General features: G+C 41.6%; 1 protein-coding gene across 1 annotated transcript in view; it reads right to left on the bottom strand.

Annotated features, from left to right (window-relative positions):
• LOC103533898 (protoheme IX farnesyltransferase, mitochondrial) overlaps positions 1 to 15,389 on the bottom strand; it is a 98,793-nt gene extending 83,404 nt beyond the window's left edge. The window contains exons 1-4 of the mRNA XM_030461689.1: positions 15,223 to 15,389; positions 14,340 to 14,464; positions 12,430 to 12,754; positions 7,790 to 7,914 (exon numbers count right to left, since the gene is read on the bottom strand). Of these exons, the coding sequence (XP_030317549.1) occupies positions 7,790 to 7,914; positions 12,430 to 12,754; positions 14,340 to 14,464; positions 15,223 to 15,265 (618 nt within the window). The 5' untranslated portion in view covers positions 15,266 to 15,389. The remainder of the gene's footprint in view (positions 1 to 7,789; positions 7,915 to 12,429; positions 12,755 to 14,339; positions 14,465 to 15,222) is intronic.
• Positions 15,390 to 16,331: the final 942 nt, after the last annotated feature.

The following is a 16,331-nucleotide window of genomic DNA, read 5'->3' as shown; positions in this document are numbered from 1 at the left end:
GGAAAGTCATTCTAAGCTCTTTCTGAATCACTTTAAAGTGATCACCTCACTATCTGATGGGTCAAATAAGCTGCATGGAACCAATCTTGTGGGCATGTAAAACAGGGTCTGTTGTTCAAACGCAGCAGTGAAGTGATCTGCTGGGGAAGAAACAACCAAAATCCATTTCTGGAGATTTTAAAAAGTGGACAAGAGAGGACTTCGAGGAGTTTGCTAGGGAAAAACCTCCTGTATTGAGTGGAAGTGGGCTGGATGATCTGACAGAGGTCATCTCCCCCCACCTGGGTCTGAATGAGATTGTATTAATAACATTAGCATCAGCATTAAAAGTTCCCACTCCATGGCTTCAGACCTTCAATTAAGCATGGATTTGGTAAGAAAAGTTTAGGCATGATGAGATGAGATAAAACAAACAAACAAAAAAAAACAACCCACACTTAGTCTGGAGGAACACAATAAGAACAACTGCTGCTCCCTTTAGTGTTGAACTTCATGGGGAAATAAAGAGGAAGGGGGCTGAGGGACTGTTACACTGCTGCTATTTTTCCTTTCCATTTCTTCAATAATCCAAGCATCTATCACCACCCACCACTTTCTGCACAACAGTTTAACCCTTGTTTTATTTTTTCTATTGCTTCAACCTTTGTAGTAGATTTCTCTACATATCTCAGAAACCACAGCAGCTCTCTCTGAAAGGAATGAACACAAGTATTAAAGTCACTTTAAAATCAGGTTTCACAGCCACAGACAGCAAATAGTTTCCTTGGGGTCCCCAGTCCAATGTGAACCATTTTTACTTCTATAATTAAAACCTCTGCCTTAAAAATCTCTCAGATGGGGAAACTGGGAAACAAGAAGAACTGCAGAGCCTCCGATCAAGTTGAAAGCAGAATATTCACAGAATTTGCAGAAAATACAAGTTAAAAAATGCTGAAATCCCAAAATCAGTGGGACCCAACCTCATAGAAACCTCCCAGATTCCTTCTCACTCACCAAAACTGCCTGATGGGGTGGGGGCCAACAGGGGAAAGAACAGTTAATACTTCAAAATTATTTCAGATGCTGCATCTCTTTCACATAAAATCATTACTGTTAGTGCCTGACAAACCTGAAACAAAATGTGGATTTGATAAGAAGATTCTGCTCCACCATGGAAGCCCATGGCACATCTCCCAAGCACCCTGCTCCCAACACCACAGGTGTTCAGAGTAACTAATTCCTCATGGTTTGGTTGGGGTTTTTTTTTCCCCTCCTTGAAAAATGAATTACAATTTTTAGTGGCCCAGCATGCTAAAAAAGTTACAGCCAATATATCCTGAGAGAGGAACAAGGTGTTGGACAATCAGCACCACACGTGCATAACCTTTACTTCAAGATTCAAAAACCTCTCAAACTTCTATTTTCCTACCCCTTCCATCCCATTATGTGACCTTAAACATCAGCTAGTTCAGAAAACTACAACCACCCAACAAACATGGACTTGTTTGAGCCCAGGAACACAAGCACATCAGCATGACTCCAGCTGATGATGCTGTTGCCTGGCCTCTGGGGTGTGAGTGGCATCAATTTGCCTGATTCATTTCCTAGAGTCTCAGTATTGCTGATAAACCCCTATTTGCCAGAACATCTGTAAAAATTTTGACTTCCAACACCCCTGGAAGTCATCAAGGCCAGGCTGGATGGGGCTTGGAGCAACTTGGTCTAGTGGGAGGTGTCCCTGCCCCTGCCAGGGGATTGGAACTGGATCATCTTTAAGGTCCCTTCCAATCCAAACCACTCCACAATTCCATGATTCATGTGCAGGCAAGAGGCAAGATGAACATTTCAAAATGCTTCTATGTTTGTTAGCTTCAGCTGACCCTCCTCTGGGAAATGGGGCTGTATTTGCTTATCTAAATATGCTTGTTCTTTTTTTAGCACTTTTAAAGTGGCTTTGGGAGTGCTGGTCAATCAAGTCAACACAGAAGAGCAAACTATCCTAAAAGTTTACGACTGCATACAGCTCTCCTTCTGGAAGCATGGAGATATTAAGTGGATTAATAACTGGAGGAGAAGCCACTCTGGCTTGACTTTAGCCTCAGGCCCATCCCTGCAGTATCCAAAGGACCATCAGAGTTTGTCCTAACACAGAAGGATCACAAACAGGGTCCACAGGCTGACAAATGAGCTCAGATCCTTAATTTCACCCCATTATTTTAACACCAAACCCATCCTTCCCACCCACAACATCTGCACTTGTAAGGATCATCCTGGCCTGCATCAGGAACAGCGTGGCCAGCAGGTCCAGGGAAGGGATTCTGCCCCTGTGCTCAGCTCTGGTGAGGCCACAGCTTGAGTCCTGTGTCCAGTTCTGGGCCCCTCAGCTCAGAAAGGAGATTGAGGTGCTGGAGCAGGTCCAGAGAAGAGCAAGGGGGCTGTGAAGGGATCCAGCAGAATTCCTGTGAGGAAGGCTGAGGGAGCTGGGGGTGTTGAGGCTGGAGAAGAGGAGGCTCAGGGGAGACCTCATCACTCTCTCCAACTCCCTGAAAGGAGGTTGGAGCCAGGGGGGGGTTGGGCTCTTTTCCCAGGCAACTCTCAGCAAGACAAGAGGGCAGGGTCTCAAGTTGTGCCAGGGGAGGTTTAGGTTGGAGATTCGAAAGAATTTCTTTCTGGAGAGGGTGATCAGGCATTGGAATGGGCTGCCCAGGGAAGTAGTGGATTCTCCGTGTCTGGAGATCTTTCCAAAGAGCCTGGATGTGGCACTGAGTGCCATGGGCTGGGAACCACGGGGGGAGTGGATCAAGGGTTGGACTTGATGATCTCTGAGGTCCCTTCCAACCCAGCCCATTCTACGATTCTCTGATTCTAAGAGAGGGTGACATCAAGAGCAAACCACAGCCATCAGATCAGACCCTAAGGGCATGGGGACACTCATTGTTCTTACAGTTGTTCTCTCATTCTGTTTAAGATATTTCCTGTATTCCTTATTTTCAGTTAACTTCAGCTAAGATATTCAGTCCAGTCTGCTTCCTTTTCAGGGTACCATCAGTCAAATCCAACCACATCATTTTATCTCTTGGTTATTAAACTCAAACCATTTTAAACATCCTGCTTTCATCTTTATAGCTCTCTCCCACTTTTTAACTGTGCTGAAGTTACAGAAGACTGTACTTGACATATAAAACGTGCATGTGATTCCTTTAACATTTTAATGCTGTGTATTGTGTTGTAAACATCTCTTCATGTTTTATCTCCTCTTCCATAAATCAGAGGCTATCTCAGAAGTCTCAAAAATGACGTTTCCTCCATAATGTAAATGTAAGAAAACCCCTTGAAATTTGAGACAGCTTTCCAAAAATCATCAAAAAACCAAAGCTATGAAAGAGCAGAATTTTATCAACTAACTTAACATCATTTTCTCCCACTCTATTTCTACAACAGCATGAGTACAGCATGGGGAAAAATTCCCTGAAAAATTGGCCTTCACCAATCTGAAACCCACGAGTTTTAATCCTTTTTTTTTTTGCCATTTGTAAGGAACAAAACTAAGGTAAAACATACCTTCTTGTGTGTTCATACCAACAGAAAACACTGAAAGAGGCAGGCAAGGGATCAGTATAAAAATGTGACATGCTAGGAATAATTATTTCCTTTAATCAAGGTTTACATGAAGTGTTTACAGGAGGAAACTCCAGAAGATATTTCCATTTCCTTACCATAACTGCAGTTAATAAGATTGATCACTTCTAATGAGATTTTCCAGGTTTGGGCTAGCTTAGGAATGTTACAATAAAAAAGTGTCTCAGTCTATTCCTTGGTAATGCATTAAGTGATACTTTTTTTCCCAATTAAAAACTACTGTAAAAATACAGCTTATTTTGAGAAGTTGGAACACCAATAAAGAACACCTGTCCCAAATAATTTTCAGTTACTTCAGTGATGGAAAAAAGAAAGAGCACCATGAGAAAAAGCTAAAAAAAAAAGGAGAAGATAGCAGTTTTAGCAGGTGGGAGTGAAAAGTGGTGACATGTTGTAGTACAATCCTGAAGGGCTGAAGGATGTAATGCAGTGTTGTGTGATGTGGAAGAGACCCAGGGACTGCTGGATTAACGTGCCACTAAAATGCTGGATTAGGTGTGAAGTACAACTCTGAAGTATTGTGATACCAAGGAGTGAGCCAGAAGCAGAACTGCTGGTAACAGACTAGAGAAATAAAACCCTATCTTTTCTTTGGCACCTTCCAGCAGGAGTTTACTCCCTTGCAGCCCACAGCCCTGACACACTCAAGAGGAAAAGCCAAGGACCCCCTGATATTTATCCAGATCCCTGGAATTCATAACATTTTCCACCAGCCTGAGAGATTCTGTTTCTATCAAACTACTGTCTAACATAAATTATTCCAGGATATTTCTCTTGACACTGTCTACACAAACGTTTCTAGAATCAAACAGACCTTGCCACAGAACAAGCACCGTGTTTCCCCCTGCTTCAAGCCCATGAATAAATATTTTTTGGCTGTATTTTCCATTATATTTTAAAACACAACTTTTTTACTCTAATTTTGGGGAAAGAAAAAAAATTATCATAAGCATAATACAATTTCTCAGAATTGTCATAAAAATAACTGTTTCTGCTTACATCAGAAAGTACTGCTAGAACTTAAAATTTACCAGTTATGAAACATGTTTATAAATTCATGCTTTTTGTTGATATACATCCAGATTGTCCTTGTAAACAATGCAAAAATACAATGTTGCCAACTCACATCATGTTTTTATTATTGCTTTCTTGTTCAGGACAGAGAAAGTGGAACAAGCACTTCCACTCCAGTAAATTTTTCTAACTTTCTATTTCTTGTGGTTATGAAAAAAAAGCCTGTTTTAAGTCCAGATGCAAGAGATCAAGTGAGAATTAAAAGATTACTTTAGACCAACTTTGTAAAGAAATAAACCACGATTTCTTGGTCTCTCTGCATTACTTAGCACAGTCCTGGCTCCCCTCCCCAGTTCATTCAACTTAAATAGTTAATTCAGCAAAACCCAACTGGGGTGAACTGTCCTCAGCTCCTACCAGATTGCTAAAATGAAGTGGTTGAGAGAAGGCAAAACAACCCCAACCCCCAGAATTTGAACAGTTAAAAATCAGTCTCAATCCTTCCATGAATATCACAGCACCTCCATCCCCTTTCCACAGGATCAGCCTCCTCACATCCTGTCCTAAATCACGGGGAAACAATCTGACACAATCAACACTTTACCTTCCCACGACATATCTGAGGATTGTAAATCCTGAACTCAGATTTATCAGGGTGATGAGGGGTGGGAAAGAGGAGCTGCCCTTAAAGATGTTCAGATTTATGGCAGCAGGGGAAGCGGAAAGGCGGCAATCACATCCAAAGGTCCTCGAGGGCCAGCGAGGAGCAAGGAGGGAAACGTGAGTCATGAGCTGCCAGAGGAGAGGATGTGTATGGGGAGCAAGGGACAGAGCAAAGTAGCAATAAAGGAAGTTCCAAGTCAAAGGGGCTCCTTCCCAAAGGTTGAGAGAGAGCTGCAAGCTGACAGGATTGCTCAAAAATTCAATTCCCAGCCAACGCGGCCACGGCACCAGCAGCAACATCAGGAAAAGGACCCTCAGGGACTGAAAGGAACCAGTGAGAAACAAGGTCACAGCCCTTGCCTTCTGCTTTGTTACCAACTCTGCTGCTTTAGGATCCTTGCTCAGAGCAGCTGCCATGAAGGTTTAGAAGGTAGGAAGCTTTTGTTTTCCACCCTGGAGGACCTAAAAGGAGTTTTGAGATTTAAAAAAAAAAAACAAAAACCCACAATCCATTCTGAGATGGAGCTAAATATCTATATGGGGAAAAACCTATAGATCACAGGGGTGCTAGAAAATTAGCAAGGCTTAGCAAATGCTGCTTTGGGATCATTACTCAGAGCAGTTGCCATAAGGTCTGTCTGCACAGGCAAGTGGCTCAACACCAGTGAGTACACAAACTTGAAGCCCTCAGCTGAGATTGTGAAAGGCAGTTTAACACCTTGGGAGGCTGGAGGAAGCTTCTCTCTTTAAGGGTATATGATAAACTGCTCCTAGAGTGAGAGAGCAGTGAGTAAATCCTGAATTAGGAGCTTAAGCATCAAGTTATTGCACTCCTAACTTTCCTTTCCCATCCCAACGAGCCTCAACAGTGTCCAACTGGCACAGGATTCCTGCTACTTCCAAGTATCTGAAGATTTTAAAAAGCAAGAATATGAAAAGTGCCTTCCAAGAGTTTAAATTGTGGCTGCTTTTGAGACAAAGCACAACACTGAGCAGCAACACATGGAAGCTGAAACAAAGAAAAGCAATTATTTGTGCATGAATACCACCTCTAGGAAGATCTATCAAAAGACAAATTGCACACGAGTTTCTAAACAAGAAATCATTCTCCTCTCAGTCAAGCAGTATCCACAAAGTTGAAAGTAACTGGCAGTAAATACTTCAAAGGATTAAAAACATAAAATGAATTTTTAATATTTTTAATGTGGTAAAGGGAAAAAGGGAGGGGAAACCTACAGAAAATTGTATAGAAACCAAGGAAGCTTCATTATAACAGCTTTTCTACCCAGACTTTATATGAAAAACGTGTAGATGATAACCAAGTATGTTCTTCAGAAAACAATGTGACTTTCTTAAAATTACTCTTCATGGCTACCAAGGTGTTTTCAAATTAAGGAGGCTAAGAAAATATTTCCAAGCAACAAAAAAATCATGCAGCAGCCTTCCTACTTTGCAAACAGACAGGAGGCTATCTACATACCCCAACTTTAAGCTCAAGGAAAAGAAACAGTAAACTCTGTACCTCACTTCAGCCTGAGCAAGAGGTGCAGCCTCAAAAAGCACATCAGGTGCCTATAGCTATGATGTTTATACCTTGGAGCACCTAAGAGTCCAACTTAATCAAAATGACTCTGGGATGTTGCTCACAGGAAACCTGGACCCCCCATTCCATCCTCAGGGTCCCAGGACTCAGCTCTTCCATCTCCCAAATGATTCCTGCAGCCCTAAGCTGCTATCAAACTTGTCACTGCTATGGTCACTTCATTTTCCAGCAACTGACAGTGCCCATGGCTACTTCTTTGCTCTGTAACTCCACTCAACACAAGTGTTGTAACCTGGCTGCTAATACAACTCTCCTTTGGGACTCAGGAAGAGCCTACCAGCAACTCCTGCTGGATTGCAGGAGAGCTGAGAGATCAGCACCAAGCTCCACAGACATGTTCACACATGAAAGAAAGCTCCAGTTCAAGCACCTGGAACACCTCCAGCAGGAAACAACTGCCACACAATGGAGATTTTTCAATACATTTTGTAGATGCACAGGAGATACTCAGATTCCAGCCTGGACAGAAGCTCCAAGTCCCACTTTGTTTAGAAAGCTGCTGTGAGCTGTTCTCTGAACAGATCTGACAAGGTCATGCAATAATGCAACCAAGGAACCAGGCCCATAAGGCCAACCCAATACCTATTCTTATACTCCAATTACCTACTTCTTCTTATAACATTTTCAGTGACCCAGGCTTGGTATTATCAAGATAAACATTATTATTGGGAGGCTTAAAACCTCATCAACTCAATTCTGAACAAACACACTGTGCCTAGCAACTCCACTTTAATTCTCACCACAAATTCCTTTTGTGGTGTCAGTTTTAGAGGCTCAGCACTCCCAGAGCAGCTGAAGGCACAGCCCTCCTCCCAGCCAGCCCCTGACACTCCTCTGCAGCATTTCAGGAGCCAAGAGGACACCACCAGTTTGTGGTACAGATGGACTGACCTGGTTGATGGCATTAGCAGCACAGGATGCCAGTCCAGTTCCAAGGGAGGCAAGCAGGAAACAGGTCAGGTCAAAAGGGACTGGGGCCATGGCAAAGCCAGCAGAGGCAGTGCTCACAACCAGAGCTGCAATGCAAGAGAGAGCACAGGTCAAGGCATAAACAAGGAACCATCTCCTTCTACATACCACCAGAATTAAAGTTTTTAAGCCCTGTAACAACCCTTTTGCAGATTAACTTTTGACTAGTTTGATGGATCAAAGCAGCTCCAGGAAACTGAATAAAATTAATACTAATACTCTACATAAAGAAGGCAAAGATGAGAAGGAAAGCTGCAAGGGATGAAATGAGAAACCCAAAAGCATCAGCACATTAGTAAAAGATGTGACATGAAAACTTATGCCTGTGCTCCCTGTTCTATGGATTTGCTGCAGGATCAGACTGCCTTGTGCAGCATGTACATGAGATACATTTGTTCTACTGCCACTGCAAAGTGTAATATGGAAGAAAAACAGTAAAAAAAAAAAAAACAAACCTGACCTGAGAGAATATTAAGTTGTGACAGGAACAGTTAACTTCCCATAGTGCAGAAAGTTAAAAAGAGGCACAGGGTGTGCAGGTTGTTGCTGGCCAGGAACTGTACAAGTATCTGCCCACAGTTCCCATCTCACAATCGTGTCATTTGAAGGCCTCAAAACTTGAGTGGGTTAATATAACTCCAATAAAACTCCAATAAAACTCCATTTCACGTTTGTCATCCAAAATCAAAACTTTAATACAGCACTGCAAATCACATCCTTAAAAATGAAAACTACACAAGTTTCAATCCTAATACTGTAATTACCCAAATACCATTTTACAGACCTAACTTTTGGCAGCAAATAAGACAACATGAAAAACTTCTTGTTCTATACAAGTCAGCATATTACTGAACATCTTGGTCATGACCTTGTATCTTACAATCTAAAATTAGTAATTACTAAACAGAAAGCATTTGAATAATATTTTGCATGTAGTTACAGGTTCCAGAAGTCAGCTAGCTCAAATCAAAGCACCCAAATGCTCTTATCTTCCTGATTCCTACAAAGTCTCTGGTTTGTCTGAAGTTAAATGACAAATAAATAACCTTTGCTGACTGAAAATACCTGGATTATCCCCTAAGCAGTGTTACTTGAGATGACAAACTAAATGTCATGGCAAAGACCTGTCAGCAATGATACACATGCAAAGTGCTAATTTGAAGAACTGTGCCTTCATAAGAACCTTAGGATTTAACCCTAAAAAGGCAGTGAAGAAAACTTGCTGCTCATCAAAACTTTCCTCTAAGTATTAAAATCAATTGACAACTGAATATTATTATAATAACATAAATAACAGCATGAGAAACACTATTATTTAGCCCTGGGGTGGCTGGGAATGCTTAGTCTCTGCCTGATGCCAAGTCCCCTGGCTCTTGCTGTGGCCCAGTCAGCTACTTCTAAAATACAATGAAGCTACAACAAAGCCCTTCTCCTCCAAGAAGCTGTGAAGTAACCACAGATTCTGTAACCCCACACAGGCAGGCAGGTACTTATCATTTCTGAAAGACTGGACCCCATTTATTAAATCTTGGTTTCAAAACTCTCAGGTCCTTCTTAGCAGAGAAATGTGAAATGTGTAGGTTTAAACCAACAGAGTTAAAAAGCACATGGAAAAGACTATAGTGAAGCAGTGGTGTTTGCATTTCTAAGAGTGATTGCATTCTCTTTTTTTTGCATAATAAATCACAGGTTCACTTCTAGACAAGGATTTAATTAAAACTTATCTTAGAGTGCACTTTACACCAATTTATTATGGGAAAACACCAACTCATTTACTGTAGAAGAAAGGTGGAGCAGATTGGCAAACAGTCAGTGTAACATTACCATTACCCTGACCTCAGAGAAATTCTAATACTGTACAGCTACAGCACTAATTAAAAGTCTCCATTGATTTTCCAGATTACTTTTAGCCAGTCATTTCAGAGTGACTTATCAGGATCTCATTAAAAAAAGACTGCAGCACATCCTCTCACTTATCCCACTGGCACAGGTATGTGGGGATGTTTGGCAGAACTCTGCACAGGAGGCATTCCCTGCTTCCCTCATTGCCAGCAATTCCAGAGCAACTCCTTCAGAGTAAATAATAAGAAAATGCTCCCCCTGGATTGGGAAGTTTATTTTCTTTTACTGTAGAAGAAATAATTTACCCTTCCACTTCCCTCATGGAAGAAAAGTATATTTAATTGAGATCACATCAAGGGAATGAGGTCATTGACTATTTGTTTTTTAATCCCCATTAGTTTAGTGCTTTAGGGGCCAAATTAACTTCACCTTATTGCATAATAGATGGAATTGATCCTTTCAAGATTTGTTGATGAGAGTTGGCATTATATAAGCTCCTCAAAAAGAAGCCAGGGCTTAAACTTATGATCTCAGCCTAAACCTAATTTTCAGTCTTTTAAACATATTTGGCTTTAACAAAACTTAACAAGGGACACTTGTCTCCAATTTCAATGCTAATGAAAAAGAAAATGCTAATGGACTGGTGACAAAAATGAGTGAATGATGATGTTTCTAGCATGAAAAGTCTTTGAAAAGTCTACAGTGTACAGTTTTCTTTATACTCTCCTTCAGCTTTATTGTAAAGTGATCTGCCTTTACAAACCCCTGCATTTGTATTTATAGCATGTGAATCACTGTGCCATATTTTATGTCCTATTAAAAAGAAGCCAAGACAAAGCAAACCAATTCAGCTTTAGATTATCCTTTTACTCCTTGTCTTGAACTCTGGTTTCATTTTCCTGTGTTGTTGCATACAGCTCATCTTCATTTTCCTCTGTGACCACAGAGTAAAACATCACTTAAAGGTAAACTCAAAGTTAAGTTTGAGACAACCTGAAAATCTGAATATGTTTGCATTATAAATTAGAGTTAGAATTCCATCCTATTACCTCACCTTCACACCTCCCCTATTCTGAGCTACACATGAATTTTAGGATAAAGTTGAAAACAAAGACACTCATAATTCTGAAACTTTGCTGAGACAGATGCATGAGCTTCCCAAGTGCCTGGATGGTACAACACAGACAGAAGCCCAAGAACACCACAGAGAAAGGGAAGGATGGAAACTGAACACAAAATGCTAGATTATGCAAGAAGTAATTAAAAGTTCCTTATTGTTTCTGTGGCAATAGAATATAAACAAAAATCTTTTCCTGTTGGTCAGGCAGAGCTTCTAAAGGCAGAGTCACCAGAGCTGCAGTTTACATGAAGCAGGAGGGTATGGTAATCACTAAACTCATTTCCTTTCAAAGGTGAATTACAGTTCAGAATACAAACAAACATTCTCTTCACTTCACAGCAGTGGGAAAAGGAAAGGGCATAAGGAAGTCCCATTTTAGCATAATGCAGAGTTTGTTTTTTTGTTATTTCATACTTGAAAATGTATAAATAAAGAGTCTGCCAAAGAACCCACACAGGATATGAGATCTATCAGACCTTCACGGGTGAAAGGAATGGAGCTGTGTGTCATTTGTAACTTTAAAAACCATCTTTAGAAAAATTATTTTTCTTTAAAAATAAAAATAAATTATTTAAAAATCAAAGAGCTACACAAAACTGATCCAGACAAGATCAGTTTTGCCAAGTCCATAACACGAGGCATCTCATTAACACTGAGAGCTATAACCCTTTTTATCAGAGGAAAATTAAAATAATCATTGTGCACTGTACATGGGTGGTACCATTTTTCCATGGAGAAACAAACAATGGAGAGTTCTTTCGCAAGACAGTTTCAAAAAGGAAACTGAAGTCAGGATTTTTATGATAACAAGTTGTTATAGCAAAGACTAACAGTTTTGTTATCAGGAACTTATTTCACCCACTGGAGAGAGCACCACAGCAGGGACTTAGGAAACTATGTTTCTTGGCCCAGGCACAGACAAGATGTAAGTCTTCTGTCAGATCATTAGAGTTTCCTTATAGATAAAAGAATATAAGGCACTACCTCTTAACAAAGAAGTAATTTATAATTGTTAAGTATTACTACTAGAATAAGGGAATAACATGGCTAGGTTACAAAGCAAACTTCTGGTCTGAAGTAACAACACTATCACTGCCTAGAAAAGTAAATTGTGTCTTAATTTAAAAACTTTAATTGGTCACACTCAAACATTTTCCTTTATAAAGTAGCAAATTAATCACATTATCTGTAGATGGGTACTTTTAATACTAATTTCACAATAAGCAGTATGAAACTTAAAGGCAGGTAAATAAGCTGGAGTACAAGTAAACTTAAGCAAGACATGCTAACATACTTAATACAATGCTTGTAAATTCTCCTCCTAATCCAGTTTTATCATATTTTTTGTACACACACCTGGCTTACCTTTGATTCCCAAAAGCTAGTCGACAATACATTGCAAACTCCTCCTCAGTGTTTTAAAAAAAAAATGAATGGGAACACTTCCAAAGCTTGCATAAAACACATTTTTCCTGCAACCATTTTGGTGAATTTGACCCAGGTACTTTGCATCAGTAAAGTGGGAATCATCACACAAACCTCCACAGGAACTCGTTATCAAACAGGATGCACAAAAGGGAAGAAAAATGACTGGTTGTACCTGTAAGCTTGATTTTGGACAGGCGTGCCAGAATTCCTGGCAAATCATCCATCCGAAGCTTCATCTCTTTCCACTGTCTGTCTTCTTTGGGTTCTGCTCCTACTCCTGTGACTGAGCCTTCAGCTTCTGCAGTTGACTTCGTTTCCCTCAACTCATTTCTGCTCGGTGTCTCAGACAAAGGCTGATAAACAGGTGAAATGGGTTTAATCTTGTGTATAATCTTTTTCTCTTGATCCAGCTGCTGAAGCTCCCGAAAAGGAGATGCCAATGGATCTGACTTAGGTTTGGCTCGTTGGCTGAGGTCTTTGTTGTGCTGTGTTACATACTAAATAGAATGGGAAATGTTAAGAAGAACAGTTAAGAACATATTTCTGTCCATTTCAAGCTATTAACACCACCAATTATATTGCTACATTGTTCCTATTGTTAGGAAGATTACTTCCTATGATGACATAAGTGAGTAAGCCTGAATTTCAAACACTTAATTCACATGCAAAAATGTTTCCAAACAATGTCTGAACAAGACATTACAAAGGCAGCTTTTCATTTCACAACTGCATTAATAACGTTTACTTAGGCTTGAGGAATTCCTTCTGCATAAAGCTATTTCCTCCGTGTACTTTCAACAGCAAGCTCTACTCGTATTCACAACCATTTCACCTTTAAACCAGAGGTACACACATAGTACTAAACATTTTGTATCTCTAAGATAAAAAAAAAAATTAGTAGAAAATTGCCAGAAAACACAATCTACCTCCTCTGATATCAAATCATCTCCCACACCAGGCTACTGCTGTTTATCCCAAACTTCAGTTCATTTACCAGACTTAATGATTTTTGACAGGAATTCAAACGAACACATATTGAAAGTTAGGAAACAGTTGCTTCCTCTCTTTTAGAACTTCTACAGAAGAAACAAACAAACAAACCACAAAGCAAGGACACAAGCACTTAGCTTTCCTTATCTTTCCATTTTTTTTTCCTAAAACACTCTCCATATTTCAAGTACAAGTCACAGGCATAAACAGACTGAGCTCTGAACTAACCATCTACACATGAATAATCACAACGAGGTAGAGGGATCTATGACTTTTCAGCTCCTCATGAGTGATGTGACTACAGCTCAAATCAATAAGGGGCAAAAATAATTTGGTAAGTGCTGGTAGTCCCTGGAAGCATGGAAGAGAAATCCACCCCTTGTTTCACACAGGACTGGAATTCAAAAAATACCAACAGATGTACAGGCTTCCTGCAGTCAGAGCAGTAGCTACAAGACCCAGTCTCACCTGCATGTCACAGGTACAGTTCCAAAGTACATCCAACAGGACACAACTCAGGAAAAAATAAAACATGTCTTTTACCACCATCCTCTTACATGCAGTAAGATCCAAGGGTCTGATTGGTAATTACAAACTCTTTTCATACATAACAGCACACTACAGAATGTAATTAAGCTAATGAGCTCAGGGGTTTGATTCAAATTAACTTATAACACCTCAGTCACAACACACTACCTCCACAAGTTAGCTCCATCCACCACCTATATGACTCCTACCTAAAATTTGAGTTGCTTGTTGACATTTTAATAAATATTAAAATTATTTCCCTTTACAGTTCTCAACATAAAACAAGCACTTAACTTCAAAAGCCCAGAAAGCTGCCCTGTCAGGTAGAGGACTCACTGAGGCAGAAGGCACTGTCCTCACTTCACCAGGATTCCTTCAGCCTCAAACGTTTTACATGCCAAGTGCTTAACCCTGATGCAACACAGAAAACAAAGTGCTCGGAATTATCCACACTCAGTAGATAGGAAAAGTATTATTTTTATCAACTAATCTCCATTCGGACTCATCCTGTAGGACAAAAGAAACTAAAAGAGAAACACAGGAAAAATACACTCCCTGACTTACCATTCGTTTGAGAAAGTTAAAGTACTGAAATGTGATCAATCTGTCATTGGCCACATGGCACAGCTGCACAAACTGGCATGGTACCTGCCGGGCTCCTGTCTTCTTCAGGTGCCAGACAAGTAATCCTATTAAAAATAAAAAATAAAAAGAGAACACTAGCTTCCAGTTCCTTGGCTGAACTTGTTTGTAAGCAGGACACCCCAGCAAAGAGGCACCAGGGCTGCACAGGTGGGGAGAAACAGGTTTGCAGGCTGCAGGTGAAAGCACTGGGAGTGCAGGCTTGGCCTGAGGGTTTGGGGGTTTTCCCCCAGGTTCCTCAGCTCCCTAGAGAAGCATTTTCAGTTTCTTGTTCCATGGCTGTTTCTGTATCATAGAACCACAGATTGGGTTGGGTGGGAAGAGACCTTAAACCTCGTGTAGAGTCTCAAGGTCCTTGCCAGGGGTAGGAACATCTCCCAGCAGCCCAGGTTGCTCCAAGCCCCATCCAGCCAGGTCTGGAAGATTTGGGGGGTATGGGGCAGATGCTATCAATAAAAAAAAAAAAAAAAAAAAAATCTCGGCAAAACAGCACAAGCAGCACTGAAAGGAAGAAGCAGCAGGCACCGAGCAGCACTAAAGTCAAAATTCCCCAAAAGGACAGCCCTGCATGACACCACAAATATAACCCCACGCAGAGGGATCTAGAGGGATAACAAAATACATAAAGCTCTTCCTTAGCAACCCACGGAAAAAACACCGGGGACTATTTACACCCCTGGGGTCAGCCCGACCCAGGCCCTCCCCGCCCCGGCCTTTACCCTCCACCCTCCCCTTCATTCTCAAACCTTCCCTTTCCTTCTCCAACCTTCCCCGGGGGATCTCTCTATCCCTCGGGCAGCCTTACCTGCCAGTGCCCGGGGCGGGCTGCAGCAGCCGGCAGCGCTCATGGCCGCAGCGCTCTTCCCGCCGCCCTCTCTCCCTTCACCTCACGGGCGCCGCCATCTTGCCCGCCCTGACCGCCAAACACTTTCCGGGTCGGACCTTCCGCTGGATGCGTGAGGCGGGACCTGAAAGGGGTTGGGGTGGCCGTGGCTTCGTCCTCCCTTCCCGGTTCGGCCCGAATGGGCCGAACCGGGAAGGGAGGACGAAGCCACGGCGATCCGCAAACTGCTTCCCTTCCCCCCCCCCCCCCTTCCCCTCTCCGGTCCGACCTGAGGTGTTGGTGGCTGAGGTGGTGAAGCGGCGGTGAGCGCTGCAGTTCGGTCCTCTGCAGCCCCCTAAGCTCATTTGTAATTAAAAATGTAGAGTTTGATGTGTCAGCCGGGGCAGAGAGGAAGAGGGTGCTGTGGAGCTGATGGGGAGGTGGAATAAAGGCTGGGGAATTAAAGGAGGGAAGGGACATAGAAATAAATCGGGCGCTGGAGGACGCGGCGTTTCGTGCCCTCAGAGGGGAACTGGGGTTTAAAGAGTTGGTAAAAGAAAATTTTAAAAATTTAAAAAGAATTAAAACAATCTGTATTTGGTTCCTAAAGTGGTTTTTGAAACGAAAAATGCGATTTTTCCACCCCCTTGGGTGAAGCTACTTGTTGCAGGAGGTCAGAGCTGACCCGGCTGTCATCTCACCCCTACAAATAAAGTTCAGGGGGTGCATGAAGCCTTTGCTAAGATGCCCTAATTTGTTAATCTGAAGGGCAAAAAACCTCCTGTTTTGCTGGTTTTAACTGAATTCAACGTGGGCAGGGTCTGGTAGGTCAAAATCTGGTGCAAGGCGTGGAGGAAGGAACCTGGACAAGAAGAGAAGGGAATGGTTAGGACTGCTGAAGCTGTAAAGTGTAATTGCACCCCCAGGCACCTTTAAAATGTTTTCTCTTAAGAGTTTAAGTTCAGGAGGTGTAGGCTATAAGTCACTTAAATGCTTTCAAAAACCATTCTCAACATTTTAACATGGAAATCTTCCTCGGAACCATCTTCCTCCCAGGCTTTCATTTCTTTTATAGTGCTTAAATTCATGCA

This window comes from Calypte anna, chromosome 18 (assembly GCF_003957555.1).
Source record: "Calypte anna isolate BGI_N300 chromosome 18, bCalAnn1_v1.p, whole genome shotgun sequence".
Lineage (NCBI taxonomy): Eukaryota > Metazoa > Chordata > Aves > Apodiformes > Trochilidae > Calypte > Calypte anna.
The sequence above is the reverse complement of the archived record's forward strand: the minus strand, read 5'-3'. Positions and strand labels throughout refer to the sequence as shown.